The sequence below is a fragment of the Pan paniscus genome, chromosome 5 (genome assembly GCF_029289425.2).
Source record: "Pan paniscus chromosome 5, NHGRI_mPanPan1-v2.0_pri, whole genome shotgun sequence".
NCBI lineage: Eukaryota > Metazoa > Chordata > Mammalia > Primates > Hominidae > Pan > Pan paniscus.
Window position 1 is genome coordinate 164816509 of NC_073254.2, and position 26691 is coordinate 164843199.

The 26691-nt window shown below is 38.0% G+C and overlaps 1 protein-coding gene across 3 annotated transcripts in view; it reads left to right on the forward strand.

Moving 5' to 3' along the window:
- The window catches only part of UTRN (utrophin), a 568097-nt gene extending 541632 nt beyond the window's left edge, over window positions 1-26465 (forward strand). For all 3 annotated transcript variants that reach the window (XM_014345496.4, XM_063605516.1, XM_008963924.6), the window contains 9 exons: window positions 850-888; window positions 1113-1178; window positions 2296-2361; window positions 9284-9442; window positions 9805-10045; window positions 12667-12778; window positions 14226-14318; window positions 20275-20297; window positions 24440-26465. In XM_014345496.4, coding sequence (XP_014200982.4) covers window positions 850-888; window positions 1113-1178; window positions 2296-2361; window positions 9284-9442; window positions 9805-10045; window positions 12667-12778; window positions 14226-14318; window positions 20275-20297; window positions 24440-24448 — 808 coding nt within the window. In that variant the 3' untranslated portion in view covers window positions 24449-26465. The remainder of the gene's footprint in view (window positions 1-849; window positions 889-1112; window positions 1179-2295; window positions 2362-9283; window positions 9443-9804; window positions 10046-12666; window positions 12779-14225; window positions 14319-20274; window positions 20298-24439) is intronic.
- The last annotated feature ends 226 nt before the right edge of the window (window positions 26466-26691 follow it).

The window sequence follows — 26691 nt, forward strand, 5'->3', positions numbered from 1 at the left end:
AAGCTAGGGTTGGAACTAGCTTTTAATTAAGATCAGTTGTTTTCAAAAGTATTTCATGGAGACTTGGGAATTCCTAGGCAGTATGTGACATCCCCAGCATTAAGAGTGACACTGAATGATCTGGCTCCAGACACAAGCCCCTGAGTCAAGCAGAACAAGTTTTTTTGCATCAATTCATAGTTTAAACTTCTAAAAAACTTTTTTTTGAAGAAAATGTATCATGATCTCAGGAAGTTGCCTTCAGTGTTATTTATGATGTGACATTTTTGGTGGGATCTAGGGGTGGTATCTAGGTTGCATGTTTGTTCAATGGGTGTGTGAGGTTGAGGTATTTTGGGTACATCTGGGTTTGGAGGTTTACATTTAAAATTACATGAAGAACAGAAAAGTCTAATTTTATTGCACCTCTGCCATCAACATATAATGTAGTGTTTCATTTTTAACTTCATCTTTCTAACCGAGTTTCTTCTCTAGGAAAAACAAAAATATGATTGCATCCCCCTTGGTATATTATAGAATGGTATCTTTACATTATTCTATAATTTTGAGTTATTTTTGAGCATTCTGGTTTTTTCCCCAGTATGACTGTTTAAAGATATGTTTGCTATCCTTGAACAAATATCCTGTAATATCTGTGAAAAGGCCCCTGCAGACTCTTGAATACACAGCGACTTCTCTAGAATACACTGTGACTTCTGTTACTTTTGATTTCCCCATGGTGGCTCTCAGGGCAACCACATATATGAGCGGAAGATAATTGAGAATCTCCCCACACCCCCACTGCTTTTGTCTTAAATTGCTCTAAAGTGTTTGTTCTGTGACTTTTGTCTCCCTCTCCCCTCTTTGCAGTCCTGTCACACTCATCAGTATGTGGCCAGAGCACTATGAGTGAGTATTCATAGCCCACGTGCAGGAGAGGTGTTCTGATCAGTGGTACTAGCATGGGGGTCTTACTAAACTCTTGGTCTAAAATAATACTTCTATGTTCTGGGTAACAATCCTAGTGGTTTGTTTGCATGGCAGATTCATTACTTAAGTAACCTAACATTTCTAATCGTAACATCTATCAGTATTTGTCCATAAAATTATTGCTTTGTTTTTTTCTTTTAAAGCCCCTCACAATCTCCTCAACTGTTTCATGATGACACCCATTCAAGAATAGAACAATATGCCACACGGTAAGAAACTTTGATCAGAGCCCTCCACTGCACTGCCACCCAGAATGTATCTATGTCTAATTAATCTAATATCATTAATATACCTTGATTTAAGAAATGCAGTTTTGCAGGAGTTATGATTCCATTATATCTGGAATTTGGGCTCTCATATTTTCATGACACAGTTTGCACTTTACCAAACACCTGCTATATATTCTATGAAAAGTAAACCTAAACAGGATGTGATTCTCCAGCTAATGAGAATCCAAACACTGTACAAGCAGGATTTAGATGGTGTAACCAAGTTTCAGTGAATGAAAGTGGGATTGCAGGTATTCTCAGGAGATGGTGCACATGTGAATTACAATATGTAATTAAATTTATGCTAATGCTTTAGGATAGGGGTTTATTTTAGAGTCTCTAAATAATATAATATATAGGCTGGTCTTGATGGTGTGCACAGACTTTCAGAAAAGTGGTGTATACTAGGTGTCTGTGATTCTAGTAACTAGCTTTGCCTAGAAAGGTTAATTCAAGCATCATAAAAATGGTAACATTTGAACTGGGTCTAGGCCAACTAGAATTTCTAGGGGAAAGTCTTGGACTAATGGAATAATATACTCAAAAGCATTGAGCTGGGAAAGAGCATGGTTTGTTTACTGAACTGCAGGTAGGGGAAAGGGAAATAGATGAGAAAGTGAAGAGACAGAAGATGAGGTCTGATAATGAAAAACCCAGCCACTGAAGAGTTGGATCATGTCCTTAGTTAAAGGGAAGTCATGGAGAGTTTTTGTTATGAGAGGAACATCATTTTATTTGTTTGAGAATGTCACGCTCACTTAGATGTAGACAAACTAGAGGGTTAAGGAGAGCCTAGGTCTGGGAGCTCAATTAGAAGATTAGGTCAGTTAGGAGACTTTACTAAATGGCATAAGATAAAGGCCTACAGGCATTAAGGCAGTGGTGATAGAAAGGTAGCTCAACATGAAACGTTTTAGTTTTACAATCGTGTTAGGAGATTTGGATCTTTCTATGTTTTGTCAGAATTTTGACAATTTATAAATGATTAAGGATGTACGTCCAATTGACCATGTCCTATATGGCCATGTTGTCTAACCTCCTTATTTTTATTTTGCAGACTGGCCCAGATGGAAAGGACTAATGGGTCTTTTCTCACTGATAGCAGCTCCACCACAGGAAGTGTGTAAGTAAATCATGAAATTAGTGCTTCCTGGGAAGGCTAGTTCTTGTATTATGGCTGTCAGAAACAATCTTCACTGATGTGGCTCTGAATCTTGATCCCAATCAAAATTATTAAGTGTGGTTCCAAAAATTTCTATGTAGATTTTATGCTTTCAAACCATGATAGTATAAACTCAATATGTTTATTTACTTTGTTTCATATAAGTTAATGAAAAAAAATCTTACATTTGTCAACTTATATACCCCACGAAAATCAGATTGTTTTATTTAGGATAACAGGTGTATATATTCATTCCATTTGTCTTATATTTCTTATTAATTTAACAAAGGTAATTTGACAGAATATGTGCCCTTTCTGTGAAATCCTCTTTCTTCCACTAGCTAACATTTTTTCCATAATATCTGCATTTAGCAACTCTGACCCACACATACTTAGATATATAGTCCTACCCTTCATTGACAACTGTTAACTCCTCTGCCAATATTTTATTTTATTAGCAACTAAGAAAAGCCTCGTTGACTTTAGAATACTAAAAAGATATTATATACTAAAAAGCTTTCTAGCCAATTATTTTATTTCTGATTTCCCCATATGTGTATATTCCACTTGGTTGTGGAACTTTCTCAGCAAATATTTTATCACTGATTATCCCACTATTGTGTGTACTCTTACTTTTGGAACTTTTTATTCTTTTTTTTGTGCCCTGGAATTCACATTTTTAATCCTGAATAATATCTAAAAGACTAATACTGTCAAGCTTATGTGACTAACAAAGCTCTATTGTGGTTTGGATCTGATGGGAATCTGTAAAGTAGACAGAAAAGTTGTCAAACATAGTAGTTGGGTGTTTTCACTAAAAAAAAAAAAACTATGGAGAGTGCTAGGTTAAAATACTTAAAGTGCTGAAATATAGAATATTCTCTTTCCATATTTTCTAAAACTTGTTTTATTTATTATTATGCTTATAAATAAAAGTTATCAGGAGGTTTTTCAATTTCAGATTTCAAAGATTGCATCTTAATACTTGACCGTAATGTAGTAGAGATTTATACATTATCATTCATGTACTATGAGTGTGAAACAATTCCCAAATCAAAATAAAGGTGTATTCATAATGTTTGTTTCATATTTAACCTACTGGTGTGCATTTCATGTAAAGTAGTTAAGTATCTTGAATCTTTCCTAAATCAACAAATTTCCTCAAGGCTGACCATAGCCAAAGCGTTAAAGGAAATAAAAGATAATAATTCAGAACAAAATCTTACTTCTTTAAAATGTTTTGTCATGCCCTGTGAACACAGTAAAGGTAATGCTCAAATTTAGTATATTGTATCTTAAAATAGGAATAAATACTATTTTCAGATTTAGCACTGTTTCAGAAAAGATTAACATTTTTTAAAAAGAAAAGAAAAAAAGTCAGAAGATTAACAGTCAGATACATTTTAATATACTGTCATTATATATATTAACTCGTTCACCCATCCAACAGACAGTTGTTATTAATATATACCTACCATGTAATGGTATGCTGGAGCCAATTGTGAGAGCTGATTGTTACATTTTCAGGATGTTTGTAAGCTGTTAAACAGAGCCTTTTTAAAAATAATTTATATACATGTATATACAGTTACAATTAAATAAATTAGATTAAAACAAAAACAAAAGTAATTCTCAAAACTCATCACACCCTAATGATTTTACTTCATTTCACTAATATCTATGCCCTTGGGATTATTTGTTATAAACTTGTCCATCCTGCAACCCACAGGCCACATGTGGCCCAGGACAGCTTTGAATGCAGCCCAACACAAATTCGTAAACTTTCTGAAAACATTATAAGATTTGTTTGTGATTTGTTTTTTTTGTTTTGTTTTGTTTTGTTTTTTTGCTTTTTTAGCTCATCAGCTATCATTAGTGTTAGTGTATTTAATGTGTGGCCCAAGAAAATTCTTATTCTTTCAATGTGGTTCCTGGAAGCCAAAAGATTGAATACTCCTGATTCATTATCTCTGTCAGGTGGTGTACAAATGTGTATCTTTTCCCAGTTCCACATTCAGTGAAGTCATGAACTTGAAATTGGCCATGATCAAAGTATTTAAATCACAGAAGTTGCAAATGCCACAAATCAAGGTCTTTTTCTCTTGGAGAACCTGTTAAACATTTACCAACTCACGACCGCCATGCACCCAATACTGCAATAGGTCTATAGATGCAGATACTGTCTCCATGAATCTTATAGGCTAGAAAGGAAATAGATAAGTCATCCTACCAGAAGAACATGATGAAGGCATTTGTGGTAAACAGAATGATGGCCCCCCAAAGGTGTCCACATCCTAATCCCTGAAGCCTGTGAATATACTACTTTACTTGGCAAAAGGGACTTTGCCACAGGTTTTTAATTAAGGACCTTGAAATACAGAGATTATCCTGGATAATCCAGATGGCCCCAGTGTAATCCCAAGGGTCCTCATAAAGGGTAGGAAGGAGAGCCAGAGTCAGAGAAGGAGACGTAGCAATGGAGGCAGAGGTCAGAGGGAGATCTGCAGATGCTGCTGTTGTTGGCTTTGAAAATGAGGAATGCAGGTGACCTCAAGGTGCTAGATGATGCAAGGAAACAAATAATCTCCTATGAACCCTAGGATGGGCATTATTATGAGTCCTATTTTATAAACAAGGAAGCTGACATCCAGAAAGATAAATGACATGTCCCTGATCACCCATATATCTATTACAATTAGATACATGAGTACGTTCGATTGACTCTGGACAATTTAAAAGGAAATTGATGTTACGAATACTATATATCTTTGAAGGAAAAATTGAGCAATGACATCTCAGGACAGGATAGGACTCATGACGGTTCTGGGGAATCTCAGAAGCGGGAACGCAAGGACAATTCCTTGGGCCATGGCTATCAGGACGTCTCACTCCATCTGCCATCTGCCCTTGGGTGACACTGGAAAGAAAGAATGGGGAGGCTGACTGTGGTTTACACAGGCATTGCAGTTTGCAGATCTGAAACCTAGAACAGAACAATCCTTAAAAGAAAGAAAATCATTATTTTTATTTATGTCTTGTCTACTTTCAAAAGTTCATTGAATGAATCACAGTTTTTTTGTCATCTGATATGTACTAATTTTGTAATCTAGATAGTGTTTACTATGTGTGACTTAACTGTAGTATAATTATATTCCATCTAATGATATTTCCTTGGTGCAAACCTATTATTTTTGCAACATTTTCTATTTTAGCCCAAGACATACGATTGATGTTTAATGTCCCTGATCTGGTACCTCATGTTCTATCTGCATTTAAAGAGTTTGTTATTGGTTTTTACTATATGTAATTAAGAACTAGAATGTATCTATTTTTATATTCAACATTTAGACCTAATAATCTGTGAAAAACACTTAAGACTAAAATTGTATGTTTTATATAAATGATTGTTAAATTCTTATTTTTGTGAAAACTGCCTTAACTCTCTTCCAGATACCATAATGAAAGAATGCAATGATAGTGGGGATGATAATTATAATAATATGTTAAACTCTATCAGCTTCCCCAGAGAAGTGAATCTATATGTATGTTGACAACAAAAATACATCTCAAATCTAATTTTGGCTGGTTTCACTATGGATAGTCAGTCTCCAAATCTTTAAAACAAAAATTTACTTGGTATTAATATTAAGCACTGAAGTTAATCCATGAGGTCAGGTGCTGTAGTAAATGTTCTGAGGGCATAACGGTGGCTTGTGATCTTGGAGGAACTCTACGCCAGGATCTGTGGTCAAATCATGGCCACAAGATCAGCCAGGTAGCTTAGGGGATCCAAGTTTTCTTTTAATTCTTGTTGTCCTTATATTAGTACTTATTTTAAGTCTTTTCTTTCCATATTTATTATTTTCTTTTAGGTATGTTATTGATAGGTATCATAGAACTAATTTTTTGTTTGTTTGTTTTGTTTGTTGTTTTGTTTTGTTTTTGAGACAGAGTCTCACTCTGTCGCCCAGGCTGGAGTGCAGTGGCACAATCTCAGCTCACTGCAACCTCAGCTTCCCGGGTTTAAGCGATTCTCCTGCCTCAGCCTCCCAAGTAGCTGGGATTATAGGTGTCCACCACCAAGCCCAACTAATTTTTGTATTTTTAGTAGAGATGGGGTTTCACCATGTTGGTCAGGCTGGTCTCGAGCTCCTGACCTCAAGTGATCTGCCCACCTCGGCCTCCCAAAGTGCTGGGATTACAGGCGTGAGCCACCGTGCCCAGCCAACTAATTGTTCTTTTAACTAATATTAGAATAAGTTTACCTCTATTTTTTATCGTAACACCTGAGATTACCATCTACTTTAGTTCCATTTTGCATTATCCTTGCTCATTCTTTCTTTCATATGCTATGTGGACAAAGTGCTTTGCCTGTACACTTGAATGACCTGCCTGGTCATATGGATGGATAGGTTAGGACTGTAGATATTGCTCCATTGTCTTTGGACATTTAATATTATGGAAAATAGGAAGCTAAACCTTTTTCCACCTCTGAACATGATTTACTGTTTTATTTTGATTTCTGGCAGATTGCTTGTGATACTTTATCTTTAAAATACAGACATTTTCCAGGGATACATATGAATGTGCTTCTTTTGTTATTATTATTTTTGGGTACTCTGTCTTTATAGTTTCTATACTCAGATCTTTTTCATCCTGAGAAATGAGAAATATTTACAAGATGTTCTACTGAACTCTTATTTTGCTGTTTTATTTTATATCTACTATATCTTTACGCTTTGTCCATTTGTCCTATCCATATGTTAGAGCTGCTCTTTTGTCATGTTTTATCACCTCTCTCTTCACATGAACTTGGTGAGGTGCCTCCAGGCATCGCTGACTTTGCATTGTGTAATTCACTGCAGCTCATTGGTGTCCCGGTGGTGTTGAGACATTAGTCTTACAGCTTGCTTCTGCCCCGGATAACACAGCTAGGTTTAGGGTATTGGCCATTTACTTCCTATGAGGAAAATATACACATACACAGACCCATATCTCCCTGCCAGTCTGTTTGATTTAGCTACATGGGAAACTGAGGAGCTTTTGGATTGCTTTCAAGTGCTGCTCTCTGCAGTGGTGCAGTACCCATACTCTCTTCTTCTCGTCCTTCTAAACCCAGGAACAAGCATGGGGTTCTTCTAGAGGTTCCTTCATTCATTTCCCAGTGATGCTACGTTTTCTCAGGAAAGGGAATCAAAGGATAATGCCGCAGCTTACTTCAATCCTTAACCCACTGGTGTTCCTTATTTCCAGTTGCTAACTGTGTCGTAAGGGTCCCACCCCATCCTCTTTTAAAATTTATTTGATAAAAGCAAGAAGGTCAGGTTAGGTACTTACTATTATATTGTGGCCTTAACCAAAGTATATGACCTTTATTTAAATATATATGTACTCACATACACACATGTACATATCTATATCTATATATTTCTAGAGGGAGAGAAAAAGAGAGGGGGTTTATTGATGAAGAAAGCAAAATAAATCAACAAGTGGCACATCTGAACTTTTGCTTTGGCTGTTTGACAAGCATAATACCAGAACGTTCAGTTTTCTCAATTGCTGAATCTAGCTCTCTGATCTCAATGCTTAGGATAAACCTTTTCTAGGAATTCACCAACTTTCTGATACAATTTCAAGTCCCTTCCTTGTTAGAGTAAACTGCAGTAACACCAAGATGAATTTTCAAACCAGAATTACAAGTACCAGAGGTCTTCCCCAGCATCAAGTGTTACTCATCAGCTCAAGGGCACAGGTAATCTCAAGGCTCTGGTGAAGCTGAGAGAGGCCCAGGACTGCCAGCACCACATACCAGGTTCTTTCTGGCTGCAATAGGATGCTGTCTGACTCCAGAGTAACAGAAGAAGTCTCTAAGGGATGTTTGCAGCCCCCATCGCTTACGCAGGAAGGAGCTGCTTCAGTCATGAGATAGCTCCATTTGACACTCTGATAGCTACATAACTGACATGAGGTTTTCCTGCTGCCCTATCCTGTAAAGCCATCGATTTCCAGGACTTGTTTACCAAAAGCCATCAAAACGGACCACGTGCCATCTGCTAATGGACTGCCCTGCTAGTATTAGCCAGGAGATTGGTATTTGCACATTTATAAGATCTCACTGGATCTCTCTTGTTGAAAGAAGATAAGAAATTCCGAGTCTGCTAGAAAGCATTTTCTTGCCATAAATATATCAACTTTGTTAGACATTCACTTATGTCAGTTACTAATTCAACCACGTTACTGCTATGTCTAGTTCATTAGACAGGTAGTTAGATAAGTGGGAGAACCCACATGCATTAAATGTAGTTTCTTGTTCTAATGCAGAGTGATCAACCCTAAAAATGACCTGCTAATAATATAAAGTAAAATATCTGTAGAGACATTATAAATATCTACAATTATAATTTGTGCTGAGCTATTTAAATAAAAGAACATAAGGGTTATAAACCTTGTCATATGGGTTACAAAGCATTTCAAAGTTACTTTCAATGAAATTCTAAAGACAGTGAAGTCAGATGATTCTTAATTCAGTAGTCTTTTAATCAACTCTTTAGGCATGGAGTAATTGATTTTGTCTACAGTAGCTTTTATACTAAATGCTGTTCCTTATTTTTGTTTTTTCTGTTGAGTAAGATATCCCTTCTGAAGTTTATGAGATAGAGCTGTTAGATGAAAGAGAAGCCTGAAATGTTGACTCATGTAATATCCATGCTCTGCTAGATGAACTTCTTCCTAGAGTTTTAAAAGGGAGGTCATGGAGACACTGAGCTCTAAGACAAACTTGGCCCAGCCACTATCCTGTCCATCATTATTTCTACTTCCTTTATGTCCAAAAACATCACCATCCAGATGTGAGCCTCTGGGTCTGTTTCCTTTGTCTTGCTAGGGAAGACGAGCACGCCCTCATCCAGCAGTATTGCCAAACACTCGGAGGAGAGTCCCCAGTGAGCCAGCCGCAGAGCCCAGCTCAGATCCTGAAGTCAGTAGAGAAGGAAGAACGTGGAGAACTGGAGAGGATCATTGCTGACCTGGAGGAAGAACAAAGGTGTGCTAGGCCTGGGAGAAGGAAATATGTCATCCTTTCTTTTGTATGAATTTCACTGTAGCCCCCATTTATTCTCTTTTTCAAGACTATTGTCTAAGAAATCTCAGTGGAGTGAAAATTTTAGAGGATATTAACAAACTGGGATGCTGGCTGCAATACAGCAGCATTTGGGGGTTCATTGATGATGTCTACTGGGACACTTGCTTAAAACTACTATTTTATTCCTGCATGCTCATCCTACTATTAATACACATTTTTATATAAGAGGAACTAGCATGAGCTAAATTTGAACCTCACAGACGATTTTGGAGAGACGATAATGCACGTGGTAGTAATTCTGTTTCTCCCTCTTTCTGTATTAGAAATCTACAGGTGGAGTATGAGCAGCTGAAGGACCAGCACCTCCGAAGGGGGCTCCCTGTTGGTTCACCGCCAGAGTCGATTGTATCTCCCCATCACACGTCTGAGGATTCAGAGCTTATAGCAGAAGCAAAACTCCTCAGGCAGCACAAAGGGCGGCTGGAGGCTAGGATGCAGATTTTGGAAGATCACAATAAACAGCTGGAGTCTCAGCTCCACCGCCTCCGACAGCTGCTGGAGCAGGTAGGGTGTGTAGAATTCAGCGTCACACCTCCCCAGGCCATCTGTCCACTGCCCTGGGAGATGATGGTCCAGGTGTCAGGAGAGGCAGAGAAGTCCACTTTCAATTTCTTACCTCCGTAGTTAATTCAGACTGGCTTAGAAATTTCCTTTTACATGTAAGCATATAAATCCTCATTGGCACACAAAAATGTGTTTGCCCAGCTTACAATGGAATTTCCCAGTCTTCTTTAACAATGAAGTTCGCCTCAGCTCTGAACTGTTTGAGAGAAAATATCCTATGACATATATCTTCCCAAATTATACATGGGAAGCATCTGTATTAAGGAACGGCAAGAGACCTGAAATCGGCATTCTAAAGCTTTCTTCCAGTGAGACAAGAATGCTGACTCCAAGAATCATTATTTTCTATTCTCAAGAAATTGAGTTAAAGATGGTTATTAATTTGCTACTATTATTTCCTAACACTGGACCATGTTTTATGGGAGTTGCTTGCAAGCTTTCTGGATGATAAGAAATACAATTTACATTATGATGAATACATGCATGTATGGAGAATACAAAATAATACTTGCCTTTATAGAGAAATGCCAGCTCTTATTTTCTATTTTCCCCTTCTTCCTCCCTCCCTTTCTTCCTTCTGTTTTTCTTTCTTAATGCTGGTCAGGACCTACTAAATTGATTCTATAACTCATCAGTGGGTTATTGCATTCAGTTTTGAAAAACACTGTTCTTTGAGATATAAAAGAAGCATCAATACAGTTTCTGCCTTTCTGGTGCCTGCCATCTTGTTAGAGATCACAGCAAGATACTTTCATATGTGAAGACACAGCACACTGTAGGGAATTAAGTGCTTGATGGCACATAGTAGTTAGGAATAGGAGTGATGTCTCAGAAGTAGTGATGGAGAGACCTTTGCAGCAGGTGCAGAGAGCGTAGAGTCCCAGCACAGGGGCCAAGAGCTCCTCTCTCTTGAAGAATCCCTGACATCAACATGCATGCCATCTTTTGTCTTTTTCTCTAGCCTGTGCTGTGTGGAGCTCCTATGTGATATAATAGGAGTGCCTTTCTCCAGAAATGATTTATTGACTCAAAGCAGGAACAACTTTCTCTCCAGTGATTCTCTCAAATTTTAGAAAACTACCTTTTCACAGTTGCTCTCAGTCTTCTTAACTTATCAGAATAATTCAAAACAGTGTCATTTCTGCCTTACCTACACATAGATCACTCTTCATAATTTGACCATACACTTTTCTCTATGTCTCTCAGTGTTTCAGAATTTGGGTGAGGCTGTTCAATGGAAGGCTTACTTCAGGGCCTCTCAATCCCACATATTTGGAAAGTAAGAGTTTCCCAAGAGTGACCCAAGACATGGGTTTCTTGAAGCCCTTCGGAATGTTTGAGTCTTACTTAGTGCTAGCCACATACATTGAAAAAGTTACATTTTTCATTCCGCGACTTGAAGTTTCCAAATGGTGCTGTGTAAGGGATGGATTTTCTCTTGCAATCTCTTGTTTAGAATATGAAGTGTTAGTGTTAACAACTTAGTGCATAGGTGGAATTGCTGCAGAAGGAAGCTGTGCTCAAAAGCTTTGTCATGGCTGGTTGATGCCCACAGGAGAGCAAAAGGCTTTTCTGTTCACCCTTGCCTTCCCCTACTCCCTTCATCCCATTAGACAGTGCTGCCTGATGGCTCATGTGCCTTGAGAATCACATAGTAATGCTTTTAGAGATAGCTAATATCCAAATGGCTCTCTATATCCAAGACTGCAGAGCTCTTATCTCTTCTAAACAATTTAGGATGATGAATGCTAGAAGTAGATGGAAAATTCAACTCTGATAGTAAAAACTAGCAGAACTACCAGGCTTCAACTAATATAGATTTAATGGAAAAATCTGCATGAAAAACTTGTAACATCTGCATTCCCTATATGATGGCTCACACTTTCTAATTTGACCATATATTTGTCAGCGTATCCGTATTGAAGATTTGTGTGAGTGCCTTTACGAAGTATTTACTAAGTGTCAGGCTGTTCTAACCATTTTAGAAATAGTCATTCTTCACTCCCCTCACAAAACCCTATAACACAGCACTATTATTACCCTCCCCATTTTACAAATAAAGAACTGAAAGCATGGAAGGTTCTACAGTTTTCTCAGAATTACACAGCTTATGAGTGGCAGAGTGGGAATTAGAATCCAGGCAATCTGAATCCATAATCATGCTTCTAACCACTCTCTCCATATTGCCTTGGAATATGAGCTGATTTTGAAATTGGATAAATTTACTGTATTAGAAACCCAGTGCTGATGTTTAAAATATGAGTGAACTATGCTTATGAATTCACTTAACATTAAAACAATAGAAAAATTGAGGGATAAAAATGGTGTTGATAAATGAGTCTGGCAGCATAACCAAGTGGGTTCTTCAAGGTGTCCAAGCGGAAAGAGAAGGACCAAAGCCCCCACCAAGCTGATGCTAAAATTTATGGAAAACATCTGAAGGCAAAGACTTCTATATGATTTAATTATCCATGGTGAGGGCGGGGAAGTTAAAAAGGAAATGTTTTTCCTTATGATTATTTGAATCCTTTCTCTGCTTTAACCTCTGAATGTGGTTCCAGCCTGAATCTGATTCCCGAATCAACGGTGTTTCCCCATGGGCTTCTCCTCAGCATTCTGCACTGAGCTACTCGCTTGATCCAGATGCCTCCGGCCCACAGTTCCACCAGGCAGGTCGGTGTCCCCAGCACACAGCTCCTCTGCTGAGTCTGCTTTGTGCTTTGCCATTAGTTTGTGTTTCCTGTTAAGTAACATTCCCACACACTGGTGCCTTAGGAAGTAAAAGAGTTTTTGTATTTGGTCTTAAATAGGTGCAAATCCATTTCAACAATATCAAAAAGCAAACATTTTCAAATAAGCTATAATACACTTGTTTATATAATCTGTAGAAGTGGATTGAAGTTTGGATGAAAAAGCCTCCTCTGCCCTTTAGAATGAGCAAGAAATTAAATTATTTGCTTATGAATGATTTTTTTAGTACACTGTCTCTAAAATGTTATATTGGTGCATATTCAGGACTAATAATATTACACCAAACATTATGGTTGTATCTGCCAAGGTGTGGAAATTCATTTATTCACTTTTCTTCGTCCTAGTCCACTTAGACATTGTCTTGCCTGTCCCATCAGAGGCAGCGGTCCCACGCAGCCTGTCCTTGGTCACAGTGGGGACCTGTCACTGATGCTAGGAAGGACTCAGTAAACTAGGTGTTAACCAATGACATTTTGTTATCAATTAAATTAAAATTCTAGAATTTTACTGAGAACGATATATTGTAACCAAATTAATTTCTTGGTGGGATATCTTTTGGTACATTAACCAGAAAAAAATTAAAATGTTAGCTGGGTGCAGTGGCTCCCGCCTGTAATCCCAGCTCTTTGGGAGGCCATGGTGAAACCCCATCTCTACTAAAAATACAAAAATTAGTCAGGCGTGGTGGAGCACACCTGTAGTCCCAGCTACTCGGGAGGCTGAGGCAGGAGAATTGCTGGAACCTGGGAGGTGGAGGTTGCAGTGAGCCGAGATCGCACCAATGCACTCCAGCCTGGTGACAGAGGCTCCGTCTCAAAAAATATATATATTAAAACATTAAGATTATTTTCATATTTTTTAAATAAGAGAATTATTTCGACTATGGATTATAGGATAAAAAATACATCCTAGTGAAAAGTATCTTAAATAAGATGCCTTTACTTTTGTGGCAGGATAAGCTGGCCTAAGCCGAAGTCTCCAAAAAGAAAGGAGGACAGAAAAAGAAATTGGTGAAATTTTTCTTGTATGAAAACATACCTGTGGTGCAAAAATAATAGATTTCTCATTCAAACACTGAAATAATAAGACCATATTACTTGTTTTTCAGTCTCATATTTTTCAGTCCCCTGGTGTGTGGATTCTTTCTACGCAAACAAACAGCTAGTACGTGTTAATTATGCAAAATTATATTACCACCACTCAAGCAAAAATGTTTTGGGTATATTCCCCTAAAATTGTCCTTGGCAATGGGAAATCTTTTCACATTGATATTTAGAGGCTGGTTGGAGTATTTCCTCCTGAATTTGGGTTTTAGTGGAAGGCTAGACATTAATTTGAGAAGCTTTGTTTTCTTTATTTGCTGTCACAGCGGGAGAGGACCTGCTGGCCCCACCGCACGACACCAGCACGGATCTCACGGAGGTCATGGAGCAGATTCACAACACGTTTCCATCTTGCTGCCGTGAGTATGAAAGATCGCAGCACCACAGCTGCGCGTGTTCCTTCCCTTTCTCTTTTTCTGCATGCGGCCCTTCGCCTTCTTCCTTAAGATAACAAAAACCTTATTACAAACAGGACTGAATATTATTTGAAAATAAGGCAAACATTATATAAGAAAATGAAGCTCAACCTAGATACCATCAAGTAACGGGGGTACAGTCGCAACGCAATTCTGCTCTTTGAGATTTTTCAATATGCCTGATGGGTGATAAAATGAAGGCAAATAAAATAATAAGTCTGGTTTTAAGAAGAAATTATCCTCTTCGATGCAAGCTATCATAAGGAACACATCTTAGTTCAAAGGAGAGCTTTCAGTGGCATGCCAAACAAGGCATGGAAATAGCCTTTCCAGTGTAATTCTCTCTCTTTTCTTCAAACATTGTTCTCCAATGTCATCAGACTCCAGTGCAGAAAGGGATTGTTTTCAGATTTTCCCTTTTTATTCCCGCTGGTTTCTTTTCTCATGGAATAAAATAGTCATTGTATAAAGGCCAAACAATTTAAGGCATCATAGATTAGGACCCTGTGAAGTTTCCATCTGAACAACCAAGAGCCAGAAAATAACCAAATTCCGGGGGAAATTATATAATAATTCTTACTTATTCATTTTTTCCAAGTGTTTTGTCTTCAGCACCTTGCCACCTTGCAATTTTGGCTGAGCTCTCACCTAAAACACTTCTGGTGTTTCTAGCAGAATATATACATACAAGTAAACTGTATATATGTATACATATATATACACACACACACACATACAAATATATAAATGTATATAAATTACTTAGTACTATAATTATATTTTAAATAATCTTTGACAGGATTTGAAGACATTATTTGTAATTTTAGAGAGATTTACTCTCAAACTGATTTTAAATCCAGGGCAGTCACTAAAATAAGAATTCATGTAAAGCATAGCCTCTTATTTTACCCTTGTCTGTCATCTCCTTAGAAAATGCCATCCCAGGCTGGGCACGGTGGCTCACACCTATAATCCCAGCACTTTGGGAGGGCGAGGCGGGTGGATCATGAGATCAGGAGTTCGAGACCAGTCTGACCAACATGGTGAAACCCTGTCTCTACTAAAAATACAAAAAGTAGCCGGGCATGGTGGCGTGCACCTGTAATCCCAGCAACTCAGGAGGTTGAGGCAGGAGAATCGCTTGAACCGGGGAGGTAGAGGTTGCAATGAGCTGAGATCGTGCCACCGCACTCCAGCCTGGGAGACAGAGTGAGAGTTTCTCTCCAAAAAAAAAAAGCCATCCGAAATGATGAAAAAGAGATTATCAATTATCAGGAGTGTAGGTAAATAAGATATATTGACTTCATTTAAAAATTATTATTTACTGTACAGAACTTTGTAATTTTTAAAATACCATCATTAGCAGAATGTGAAAACAGCTATTTAAAATATATTTCTGGCCCAGGTGCGGTGGCTCATGCCTGTAATTCCAGCACTTTGGCAGGCTGAGGCAGGTGGATCACTTGAGGTCAGGAGTTTGAGACCAGCCTGATTAACATGGCGAAACCCCATCTCTACTAAAAATACCAAAAATAATTTGCCAGGTATGGTGGCACAAGCCTGTAGTTGTAGTCCTACCTACTTGGGAGGCTGAGGCATGAGAATCGCTTGAACCTGGGAGGCTGAAGTTGCAGTGAGTTGAGATCATGCCACTGCACTCCAGCCTGGGCCACAGAGACTCTATCTCAAAACAACAACAACAACAAAATAAATAAATAAATAAAACATATATTTCTTTGTGAATTTTCAGGAATATTTGCCTGAAGATTATATTATGGTTTCCACCAGCACATGAATATATCTATTTGTGTTTTGCCAGTGTTTCCCAGGTTTTCATTTGTAGATCTACTATAATGCTTCTCAAAGTTTGCAGAATCACATTTACACTACATCAGTCTCCACACCCACCTCCCCACCCCCCAAAGCACATGCATGCATGTGCACACACATATAGACACACTTTTGGCTTTTAGAGTCTCACAAAAGCTTAAGAGGATCACTGAATGCTCACATGCTACCAGATTGTTGCTTATTTTCTAGGCTCTGTAACCACAGTAATAGTAAACTGATTAAAACTAGTTTATTAATTATAATTCAAGGTCAAATTTATTTAGAGATTTTGATTTTCAATTGTATGTTACTTAGTGAGTAGATAAAATCTCATCATAGTCTTTATGAGCCAGAATTAAATTCTTAAAGGAAATTACTTTTTAGTTCAGCTTATACCTAAATAACCTTAATAATTAGTTAAAAACAAATTCTGTACATCAAAGCTGTTTAGAAGTTTTTATTTAAATATCATGGACATTTCCAATTGTAAAAGTCAGTTGGCAGTGACAGCCAGGATGGGAAATGTGTTTCAATATACACCTTGTAATAAATATAAAATATATAATTTCCATATTAAAAATTTTATTCTAAAAATGTGGGATTTTTTCCAAGTTCCATTTCCTAAAGAATTTACTCTTAAATTTTTCTCAAAGTATACTCTGACATCCAGATTTTACAAAAGCTGGACCCATGTCATTTTAAAACAGAACATTATTAAAAATAAATAATCATAATTTAGAGCAAAAATGAATTGTAACAGGTAAATGTATGTATCTCTTTTTATGGCCTCACTTTAAAGGCAAGTATAAAATTCCTATTGGTTGGGGATCTTGTTAGCTGTTCATTGATATTGGTTTCTGAGAGGAGTATACACAGTACCTTCAATGGGACCCACATCACAGAGATTCATCCTCTCCCCTGCATTGGTCCCCTCTTCACCAATATCATTCTCAGTGTTCAGAGAGTGGTTTATGGAGCCATGAGATTCCTTAATGTTTATTAAGCTTGAATCACATTTGTCAAAAACTCAAAACCTACTGAAATGCAATGATTTCCTTTTAAATATGTTAGTATGTAAAATACCCATAGCCTTCTATCTGATAAAAAGCTGTTGGTTTAAAAGTATTGGTTTGGAGCAGCTGGCTTCATGTTTTCATAGTGTTAACTATGCACATTCACAAATATTTATAATAGTCATAGTTTTCTGAATGAGCATTGCTAGTCATGTCTTCTTTTCAAGAATTCAAGCACATCCATGTATGAAATGATGAAAAGTGTATTTTAGAATCCTTTGAAATCTCCATGTTTTAATTTTTGGCTTCTGAAAATTCTGCTATTCATATTTTTTCTCTGGTATTATATACAAGACAGGGACAGCTTTCCATAAAAATAAAAGCTGTATTGACTTATTTATAAAATTGATACATATTTTCATATTCTGCCTGTAATTATTAAACCTTTTAAAAATTGATGCAGAATAGAAATCAGCGTGGGAGGTAGACTCAGTGCCCAGTGCATGTGTCTTTCTCTCTCTCTTTTTTTTTTTTTTTGAGACAGAGACTCACTCTGTTGCCCAGGCTGGAGTTCAATGGCACAATCTCAGGTCTGTATAACCTCCACCTCCCAGGCTCAAGCAATTCTCATGCCTCAGCCTCCCAAGTAGCTGGGACTACAGGCACATGCCACCATGCCCAACTAATTTTTGTATTTTTAGTAGAGATGGGGTTTCACCATGTTGGCCAGGCTGGTCTCAAACTCCTGGCCTGAAGTGAACCACCCACCCTGGCCTCCCAAACCGCTGGGATTACAAGCGTGAGCCACCACACCCGGCCCCAATACATGTTTCTGACTTGAGTGAATGATTACATTTTCTAGCTGGGAAGGTTTCCTTGTAGCATTCCTAGATAGTACTCAGAACGTTTTGTAGGATTCATTTGTTCTTTTGTCCCTTTAAAGTTGCTCAGCCAGCAAATATTTTAATAAGCCTTTGTGATTCCCAAAGCTTACCAACCACCTTTGGAGAATTTATCTAAACAAATCGGATTGGCACCCTCCCAATGCCAAGCCAATCCCTTGAGCCCCTGTAACTAATGAGAACTTTAAAAATGCTTGTCGCCAGCATACAATGAATTGATCTTCATGTTAATCTTGACTTTTGATCCTTTGTGGGTTAAAAATTAGCATGGCCCCAAATGAATTTCCACTCTTGGCAATCTTGGAATTAAAATGAAACTCTGTATTCATAAATCCTAATTATGTGAATTGCCTATTTTAACATGACCGTTTTTTAACTGTGTCTACACATTGTTGCACATAACACTTTAGAACTCCTTTGTCTGAATTAATATCCCAGTTGGTCCTGATAGCATCCTTGAATTATGGCCTTTTAAAGTTTTTTTAAAATTATTTATGTTGAGTCTTAGAGCAGAGAAGCAGACATTTCCTTCACTTCCTGGCAAGGAGTTAAGGAAAGGGGTTTAAATGTACTGCCAATTAACAAGTGTACTTACTAAAATTCCCACTGACTGCAGTAACTATTTTTATTTTTTGGTATAAATTTTTTTTGTCCATTTTTTACTTATGTCCTTCAAATGTATGAAATACTGGCAGTAAGCCAACTAATTTTTGCTGATAGACCAAGAAATGCTTTCAAAATTATTTTTGACCCACAGCCATATTTTTACTATGAATTGCCTATGTTTATTAAGCTTGAATGGCATTCATCAAAAACCCAAAACCCACTGCAATGCAATGATTTCCTTTTTAAAATATTTTTGTGTGATTTGTTCAGGCAAATACCCATAGCCTTTTATTTGATAAAAGGCTGTAAGGTTAAAAGTATTGGTTTAGAGCAAAATGGATTAGACTTCTGTCTAGGGTTTGGCTATTTGTTATATTTGTTACTTGCAAGAGAAGCATAACTCTGTCTGTTTTAAAAAGAGTGTGTAAACCTATGGTGTACTTAATAATAATTCAACTCAGCTATCCCTTGGACACTGTGGAGGTCAACTCTTTTCTCCTGGATGTAACTTACAGATCTGTTAGAACTAGGCTTCTTTTAGCCTGATTTCTCCCCCAAATACTGGGCCTCACACTTTCCCTCCAGACGTTATAGGAAGGGTACTCTTCATGCCTGCTCTTTTTTTCTCACATAGCTGCCAGCACACAGCACATGGTCACTGATGTCCTTTCTCCCACTCAGCATAGAACAGTGAGAGATGGAAGGAGTGCAGCATGCTAGATGACTAGGGACAACTTTTATTTGACCAAGAACAGATTGTTGCCATTACTGGGGGACAGAACTCCTCTTTTTCCCCCAGCATTGAGAACGAGATGATCATGTAGCAAAAGAGGGGACGAAAAGCAGATGCCTTAGAGAAGAGATGGCAGCGGCTGCCCTTGCAAAGCCTGCCAGATCGTCTTCACTGTCATGGGCTCTGGAACCAAAAAGGAATTGAGCTATCTGTGTGGAAAGGAGAATTAGATGCCATATTCTAACTTCTCCGTTGTTCCTAACTGGGCCCCCATCCAAGGGATTATTATTATCCCAAGTGTCCAGAAGGACACTGAGGATTAGGCCAGCACTTTCCTTGATGCAAGTACTTGGCCACCATTTTCCTGGGCGTTAGGGTCCAGGGTGTGTCGAGGGTGGGTCAAGGGAGGCAGAAACCAAAGACTTATGCCTTCAGTGGTCCCTTGGTCAGAATTAGTACTCAGCAAAGTAAGTAGAACATGCTCTGTTCTGATACATAAACCAAATACACAGTATGATTTAAATAGGAAATGAGATTTTTTGCAAGACTAAGTGCTCAGTGAATGCTTTAGTGTATGCACTAAATCTTAAATCACATGGGATATGAGAAACTAACCAGGAAAACTAGCCCTCATTGAAGCATTAAGCCAGGAAAAAAAAATGTGTTTCTTGTTTTTCCTATTAGCATCCATTTAACAACTGGGCTATTATTACCCTATGTAGAGTGATACTTTCCACGCATTTGCGTGCCTGAAAGTTGGAACCAGCAAAGTAACAGGACTGCCATTAAGTGATTTCTTTTGTTTTCTCTTTCAGCAAATGTTCCCAGCAGGCCACAGGTAAGAGTTAATGGGTTGGTTGGCTCTATGTTACTGATCCCAACGTAGAGTAAGCAGATTATCCACCACTGATTTTATTCCTACTTTATTTTCCATGTAAATAAGTAAACTTACTTGACATTTAAATGTTAGTTGATTCTGTGTAACAGTTTGTCAGTCTGGGGGTGGGGGGTGGCTCCCAAGCCACAGATACCAAAAATACCATGTGTTTGATCCTTTGTGTTCTAACAGCTTTTTAATGGCATCTTATGTGCTACATAAAGTCACTCTGGATAGATTTGACCACCACTGCTCTCTCAAATGTCTACTTAAGGTGGCTATCACAGAACATTGACCTAAAAAAAAATGACTGGTACCACAGAGGTGGTTTTGTTACTTTGCAGGGGAAAATATTTCAATTTTTTACTTAAAAATTTGCTGAGAACTGTTGGCAGCTGTAGCCTTATGCCTTTTAGTATTTTCTATAAACCAAAAAGTGTATGAGACAGGGTTACTTTGCCAAGGTTGAGGACACACCTGGGAAAAAGAGAGATAAGTTTCATTAGGATTTGTAGCCTGTGTTTTGTTTTGTTTTGTTTTTTGTTTTTGTTTTTTCCCAAAAAGGATTTTGAGGGCTTCACAAAAACGAAAGAGCAGGCAGGAGCGGGTGGAGGAACAGTCAATTATGCATTTGTCTTACGCTCAGTAAATCTGCATTTTATATAATTAAGATAAGGTATGCCTAGAGTAGAAGAAGCAGTCAAATACACATTTTTCTCAGGGTGGGAGGAGAGATGACTTATAGTCCTGCCTTTGTCCTGTAAAGATAAGCTGTTAATTCACATTGTCAGGGTGAAATTCAACAAAACTCTGCTTTAGGGTAAAGATTTGGGGGCCCTTAGAAATTTCCTTGTGAGCAATTTGTGAGGGAGGTCACTGGCCTTCTATCTTTGCAACTAGCTGCTTAGGAAGGTAGTTTTTGTGTGACTCAGTTCCCACTTTAAATTTTTCCCTTTAGCATAGTGAGTTAGGGATCCTGAGATTTTGTTTTCCATTCACATTTTCTTATCACATACTTTTAGTAATATTGTGCCACAAAGCCACAGCAGCTTTGGAGAACATTTTCTTTCATGAACTTGTTTACTAATCTTTTTGAAACAATGAGCCTTCTGAATGATTGTCTTATTGGCAAGAGAGGCTGGAATCTTAACTAAAAGACAAGGGTATGTGAAGTAGGCTAGGGGTGTGGTGAGCTGTGGGTGTTCTCTCCTGCTTGCTTCTGTTGTCTAAGTGAATTGGAAGCCGGGACTTTAGCAGGGAGTGAGGTTGGGGAGGAGGTGTCAGAAGTGCGAGGAGAGACTGGAGGATGTGTGATAGCTTCTTGGAGAATAGAAGAGCAGATGGCCTGGTAAAATAGAGTGTGACTACAAGCAGCATTAAAGGTGCCACTCATGAATTTAACATGAGGCCATTCTGCAGGGTTGTAAGTTGCCCTCTAGGCATATTCACATTCATGAGCACAGGCACCAGAGTGGGCTGAGTATTGGCATTTAAAAAGTTGAAGTTGGGGTTTGACAAAGTGAGTACAGTGATTCAAGGGAAGAGGCAAAGAAGTAATTATAATGATTGAACCAGATGCTTAAGCTCAGTAGCGAAAGGAATGAGGAAATGTCCAGTGTGGGAGACAGAAATAAAGATGGGAGGATCAATGGATCCTATTATCAAAGGATGGATAAATTTGCAGTTGTAGGGGAAGTAAGCTGTGGAGGTAGAGGTGGTTGTCAGAAGCTGGGTTGAATGATATTGAAATTAGAGGGGTTGCAAGTATTGGTAATGGTCCATTTAGACCTTTGTGTGAATGGCTAAGAAGGTTGGAGGACAGGACCATTGGAGGAAAAGAGCCTAAAGAACCAAGAAGCCAGAGTGCTGGAAGAATCATCTCCATGGGTGTTGAAATCACTAACATTTAAAAATAGCTTTAGAGTAGGGGACTTTGAGCCATTTTTTACTTCAAGAAGTGAAGGAACATGACCTACGGAGTCAGTAGATGACTGCATAATGGATTCATATAGTCTGATGATATGAGATTCAAAGCTGGGTGTTTTTAGGGAGAAGAGAAAGAAGATACCCCAAAGGCCCCAATGAGGACCAAGGAAGACTCATGCAGTGTATGAGGAATGGGGGAGAGTGGGGAGGGGAAGTGCTGTGTGAGAGGGTTATGAGGAAAGCTGTGTCTTCAGGTAGATGCAGATATTGATTAGAGCAAGTAGATGCAGGCAGCATTCAGAGAAGGGTTTGGGAACATGGGTTTTGCAGAACACAGGCCACATGACCTATAGGACAGGTTTCAAGAGCTAGGAAGAGTGAGGCATAGGGACACAAAAAGGGGTATGCAGATCTCTATATGACTAGAATACAGGTGATGGAAGGGCAACCAGGAGTCTAGAGCTTTTTAGGGTGGCCCATTAAAATTAAGGATAAAGGGTACAACGAGGTTAGTCCTGATGGTCCCCAGGTGGAATGAGGCTGTGAGTGACAAAGGCAAGGAGGGAAGGGAGAATCTTTTAAAATCCTCAGATATAATACAGGTGCTCAGAATTTAAAGCAGAAAATGATCTTAGGAGGCCTTCTCCTCCTACTCTGTTTCTAGATTTTAGAAATTGAGTTTACAAAGAGCTAAATGGTTCCCGGTTGTACAGCAACTTAGTGGATGGAGCAAACATGTAACTCAATACAAGAGGCCCCTTTCCCATTTTCTTCCTTCCCTCTCCATGTGTTTTTTCCTGCTCTTCTCTTTTCTTCATTTTTCATGTCTTGGGTCGGATGGAAATTCATGAAAAGTATATATTTTCACCTGGAGGGTTGGGCTAATATTTACATAGCATGATCTTAAATTTTTAGAATTCTGACACCTAAAATGAGCAGTATTGTATGTCCAATTAATAGACACATCTAATTCTCAAGGATAATGGAGTATATAGACACAATTCAAAAATCCTCTTGGCTTTATATTTAACATGAATCAGCGCCAGAGTTTCAGTTATCAATATTAATATGTAACAAAATGTTCCTTTCTCATATAGGGTTAATCTCTCCCCTTCTCTGTCCTCAAACCACTTTGAATTTACTGTGGCCAGCACTTACCTCATATTAGAATTGAATGAGGCTGCCTGGCTGAGATATCTTCCACACCTGCTTCGCAGGAGGGCCTCCCCTCAGTACAATGCCTGGAACCCATCAGTGTTTGCTGAATTTTTGCTCCCTCTAACATGGCAATCAAATGTTCAAAATGGAGAAGCAAGTGTCTGAAGAATCCAAATTTGAATAGTCATGGAGAATGGGCTCTAGGCCAGAGTCAAATGAGTTTGCTGCTTTCAGCATACCTGGGAAAAGGAGGGGCTCCGTGGGCAGTTTTTCCAGTGGCTTCATTAGGAACATGCTTCCAGGGAGCAGGATAAAGTCCCCCATAAAATAAGGTGTAAAGACAGATGGAATATCTTTCCTGAGGGTCCAGAAAGGCCTTTTATGATTTATGAGGCATGGACCAGTTTGGATGATTTCATTTTAGCATTTTTTTTTATTTTTTTCTAATTTCAAAATCCTTTTAGAAGACCAAATGTTTGACCTTCCCTTCAAAAGGTTGATACCACTTCCATGAGTGTGGCCTGGATTTATATTGTCTCTGACCTGGGACATTTAACTTTAACTGGCACCACTAAACACCCTTGGGTTATGATTCCTGCCTTCTCTTCCTCTTCTCTGGACTCCAGCTTGGGATCAAGATGGTTGGCATTGTTAGGGTACCCCCTCTACAGATGACCTCCCACAGTCCCCCAGGAAGACATGGGATATTTTCACCAGCCTCATTCACTCACCATTGGTACCTTCAGCAGAAAGAAATGAAGTCTTCTCCATTTTAACTTAGCTTCCAGCCTGGCCAAGAGAAAAGACTTTCAGACTTCCCTCTAAATCAGCTGCAGTGATAGAAAGCAGACTAGGTAACTTCAGCATGAGAGGGAGGGACCTCATTGCAGGAAGCAAAAGTCACAATAGAGTTAAGACTCCTGAAAGAAGCACTTTTATTTTCTTGAAGACTTGACAGATCTCTGCTTCCTGTAATGTTTTGTGCAAATTTCTGACAGTGCTATTTTCCCTTCCCACAGGCAATGTGAAGTATTCATCCGGCCAACCAATGTTTCCTGACGTACAGTGTTGCCCTTTTCAGCAAATGCCAATTCCAAGTTCCATTAAATCAGAAGCTCCATGGCTCCTTGGCCCACGGTGTTGAGTGCTGACTGTGTGTTCTACTGAAAGAGTAAAACACTGACTATCCAAAGAGAAATGGATATTTTGTTTTTATAATAACCATATATTATTGTTTTCTTCTTCCCTTTCTATGCAAGTGTAAATTAATGAACAGAGAGGTATTTGGAAATGGTAATAGATTTGTCACGGATTTGTATAATGTATACGGCATTGGGAAAGTGGGTGGGGGCTTTCTAATATGATACCGTCTTTTTAATAACTGTGACAAAGCTTACATAAGAATTAGACCACTTTACATTTTTACATTCCTTCTGCTGTTCATATTAACCTTGCACAATTACTTCATTATTTCTTTGACTCTTTTACCACAATGTTTTGGTTATTTATAATTTATCAGCCATATAACCAACTAGATCCCAAATAGATCCATGTATTTGTTTCCGTGATTTGGCCATATTAATAAATTCATAAATTTCAATCAAATATCTTATATATACACACATATGGTTTAGGCTACAGCCCTGTGTATGCCATTTAACTTTATTTGACGTTGCCCACTTACTTCTTTGCTGACCACTTGGATAACCGTAATAAAAATCCTGTAAGCCTAAATGGCATTTCTTTTGGGATATTTTTCCTGCATTTTATTCCCTTTTTATATAAGTAGTAATTAATTATTTATTTTATGTCTTAATCTATTTGATAAAGAAGACTACATTATAATAATCTCAAAGATCGTATTACCAAAGGTTGCCCACTTGAGCATATTTTCATTTTGACACAAAAACAAAACAGTACAACCTTTCCTAGTTCCCATGTCTTGATTTTCATCATTACATGCACAGCAGACCTTTACCTATTGTGATACCAGAACACATCATTGTCTTTGGTTCCCTTCAAAGAGAATTTTATTGTTGTTTTGTATTTTCAAGTCCTTAATAGTTCTTGAAACTCCTAGTTGTTTTCTTGCTGAAAGCAGACACACATTTAGTGCACGGCTTATTTTACCTTTCGGGTGAAAGATCAGATGTTTTTATACCCTTCACTTGATCAATATATTTGGAAAGAATGTTTATCAAAAGTCTATGTCACTGCTTCTACAGAAAATGAAATTAATGCTTAGGTGATGGTACCTCCACCTACATCTTTGAGTGCATTCAATTATGTATTTTGGTTTAGCTTCTGATTTAACATTTAATTGATTCAGTTTAAACATGTTACTTCATTAGCAAATGTAGAGGAACCAAAAAAAGGTGAAAATAATATGTTTTCATTCAAACCTAAAGACATAAAAACATAAAGACATTTTAACTTTGGGTTCTCTTTAGCTGGGATCTGGCCAGAAGGAGGCTTAAAGTTAGAAATTGCTATTATTTTAGAATAGGTTGGGTGGGTTGGGGGGCAAGGGTGTCTATTTGCAGCAGAGATATTTTGAAAAGAAGAAAATTGTTTTATATAAAAAGGAAAGCCATGACCACCTTTCTACCTCAGATCCATCTTCATCCATTGCATTGGAAACTGCTTTATGCTGCCGCAGTCTGCAAAGTCTAGAGCTTTTATCAGGCCATGTCATACCCAAGAAAGCACCTATTTAAAGAAAAAACAATTCCCTGAGCTCTCAACTCCAAGTTGTAGATTTGGTGTCTTCTTTGTTCTTACTTTAAAAAGTCATGTGTTAATTTTTTTTCTGCCTGTATTTGTATGCAAAATGTCCTCTATCTGCTATTAAAGAAAAGCTATGTAAAACACTACATTGTAACCTTCTAAGTAATAATAAATAAAAAGAAATATATTGCAGTAACAACAATGGGAAGTAAGTATGTAGTTCTTTTGAAATATGTGGTAAAGAACTAATCACAGACTATCATCTAATCTGGTTACATATTGTATTTTTCATCCTGAATAAAAGTAATTTTAACACAAGATGACTTTGCTATTCTTCAGCTGGATTCACTGATAGAATCTGAGTTTTGAATGCACATTTATGAAAATAAATAAGATATAGAGATAGCCTGTGTCCTGATACATCTACATTTTTTCCTACAGTTTCTCTCATACACACTAATACAGTCTCCTGTTGCTCTCATTCTCTCTCTCTTCCCATCTCTTACACATACGTATAATTATATGATTCTCAATTTATTTTCCA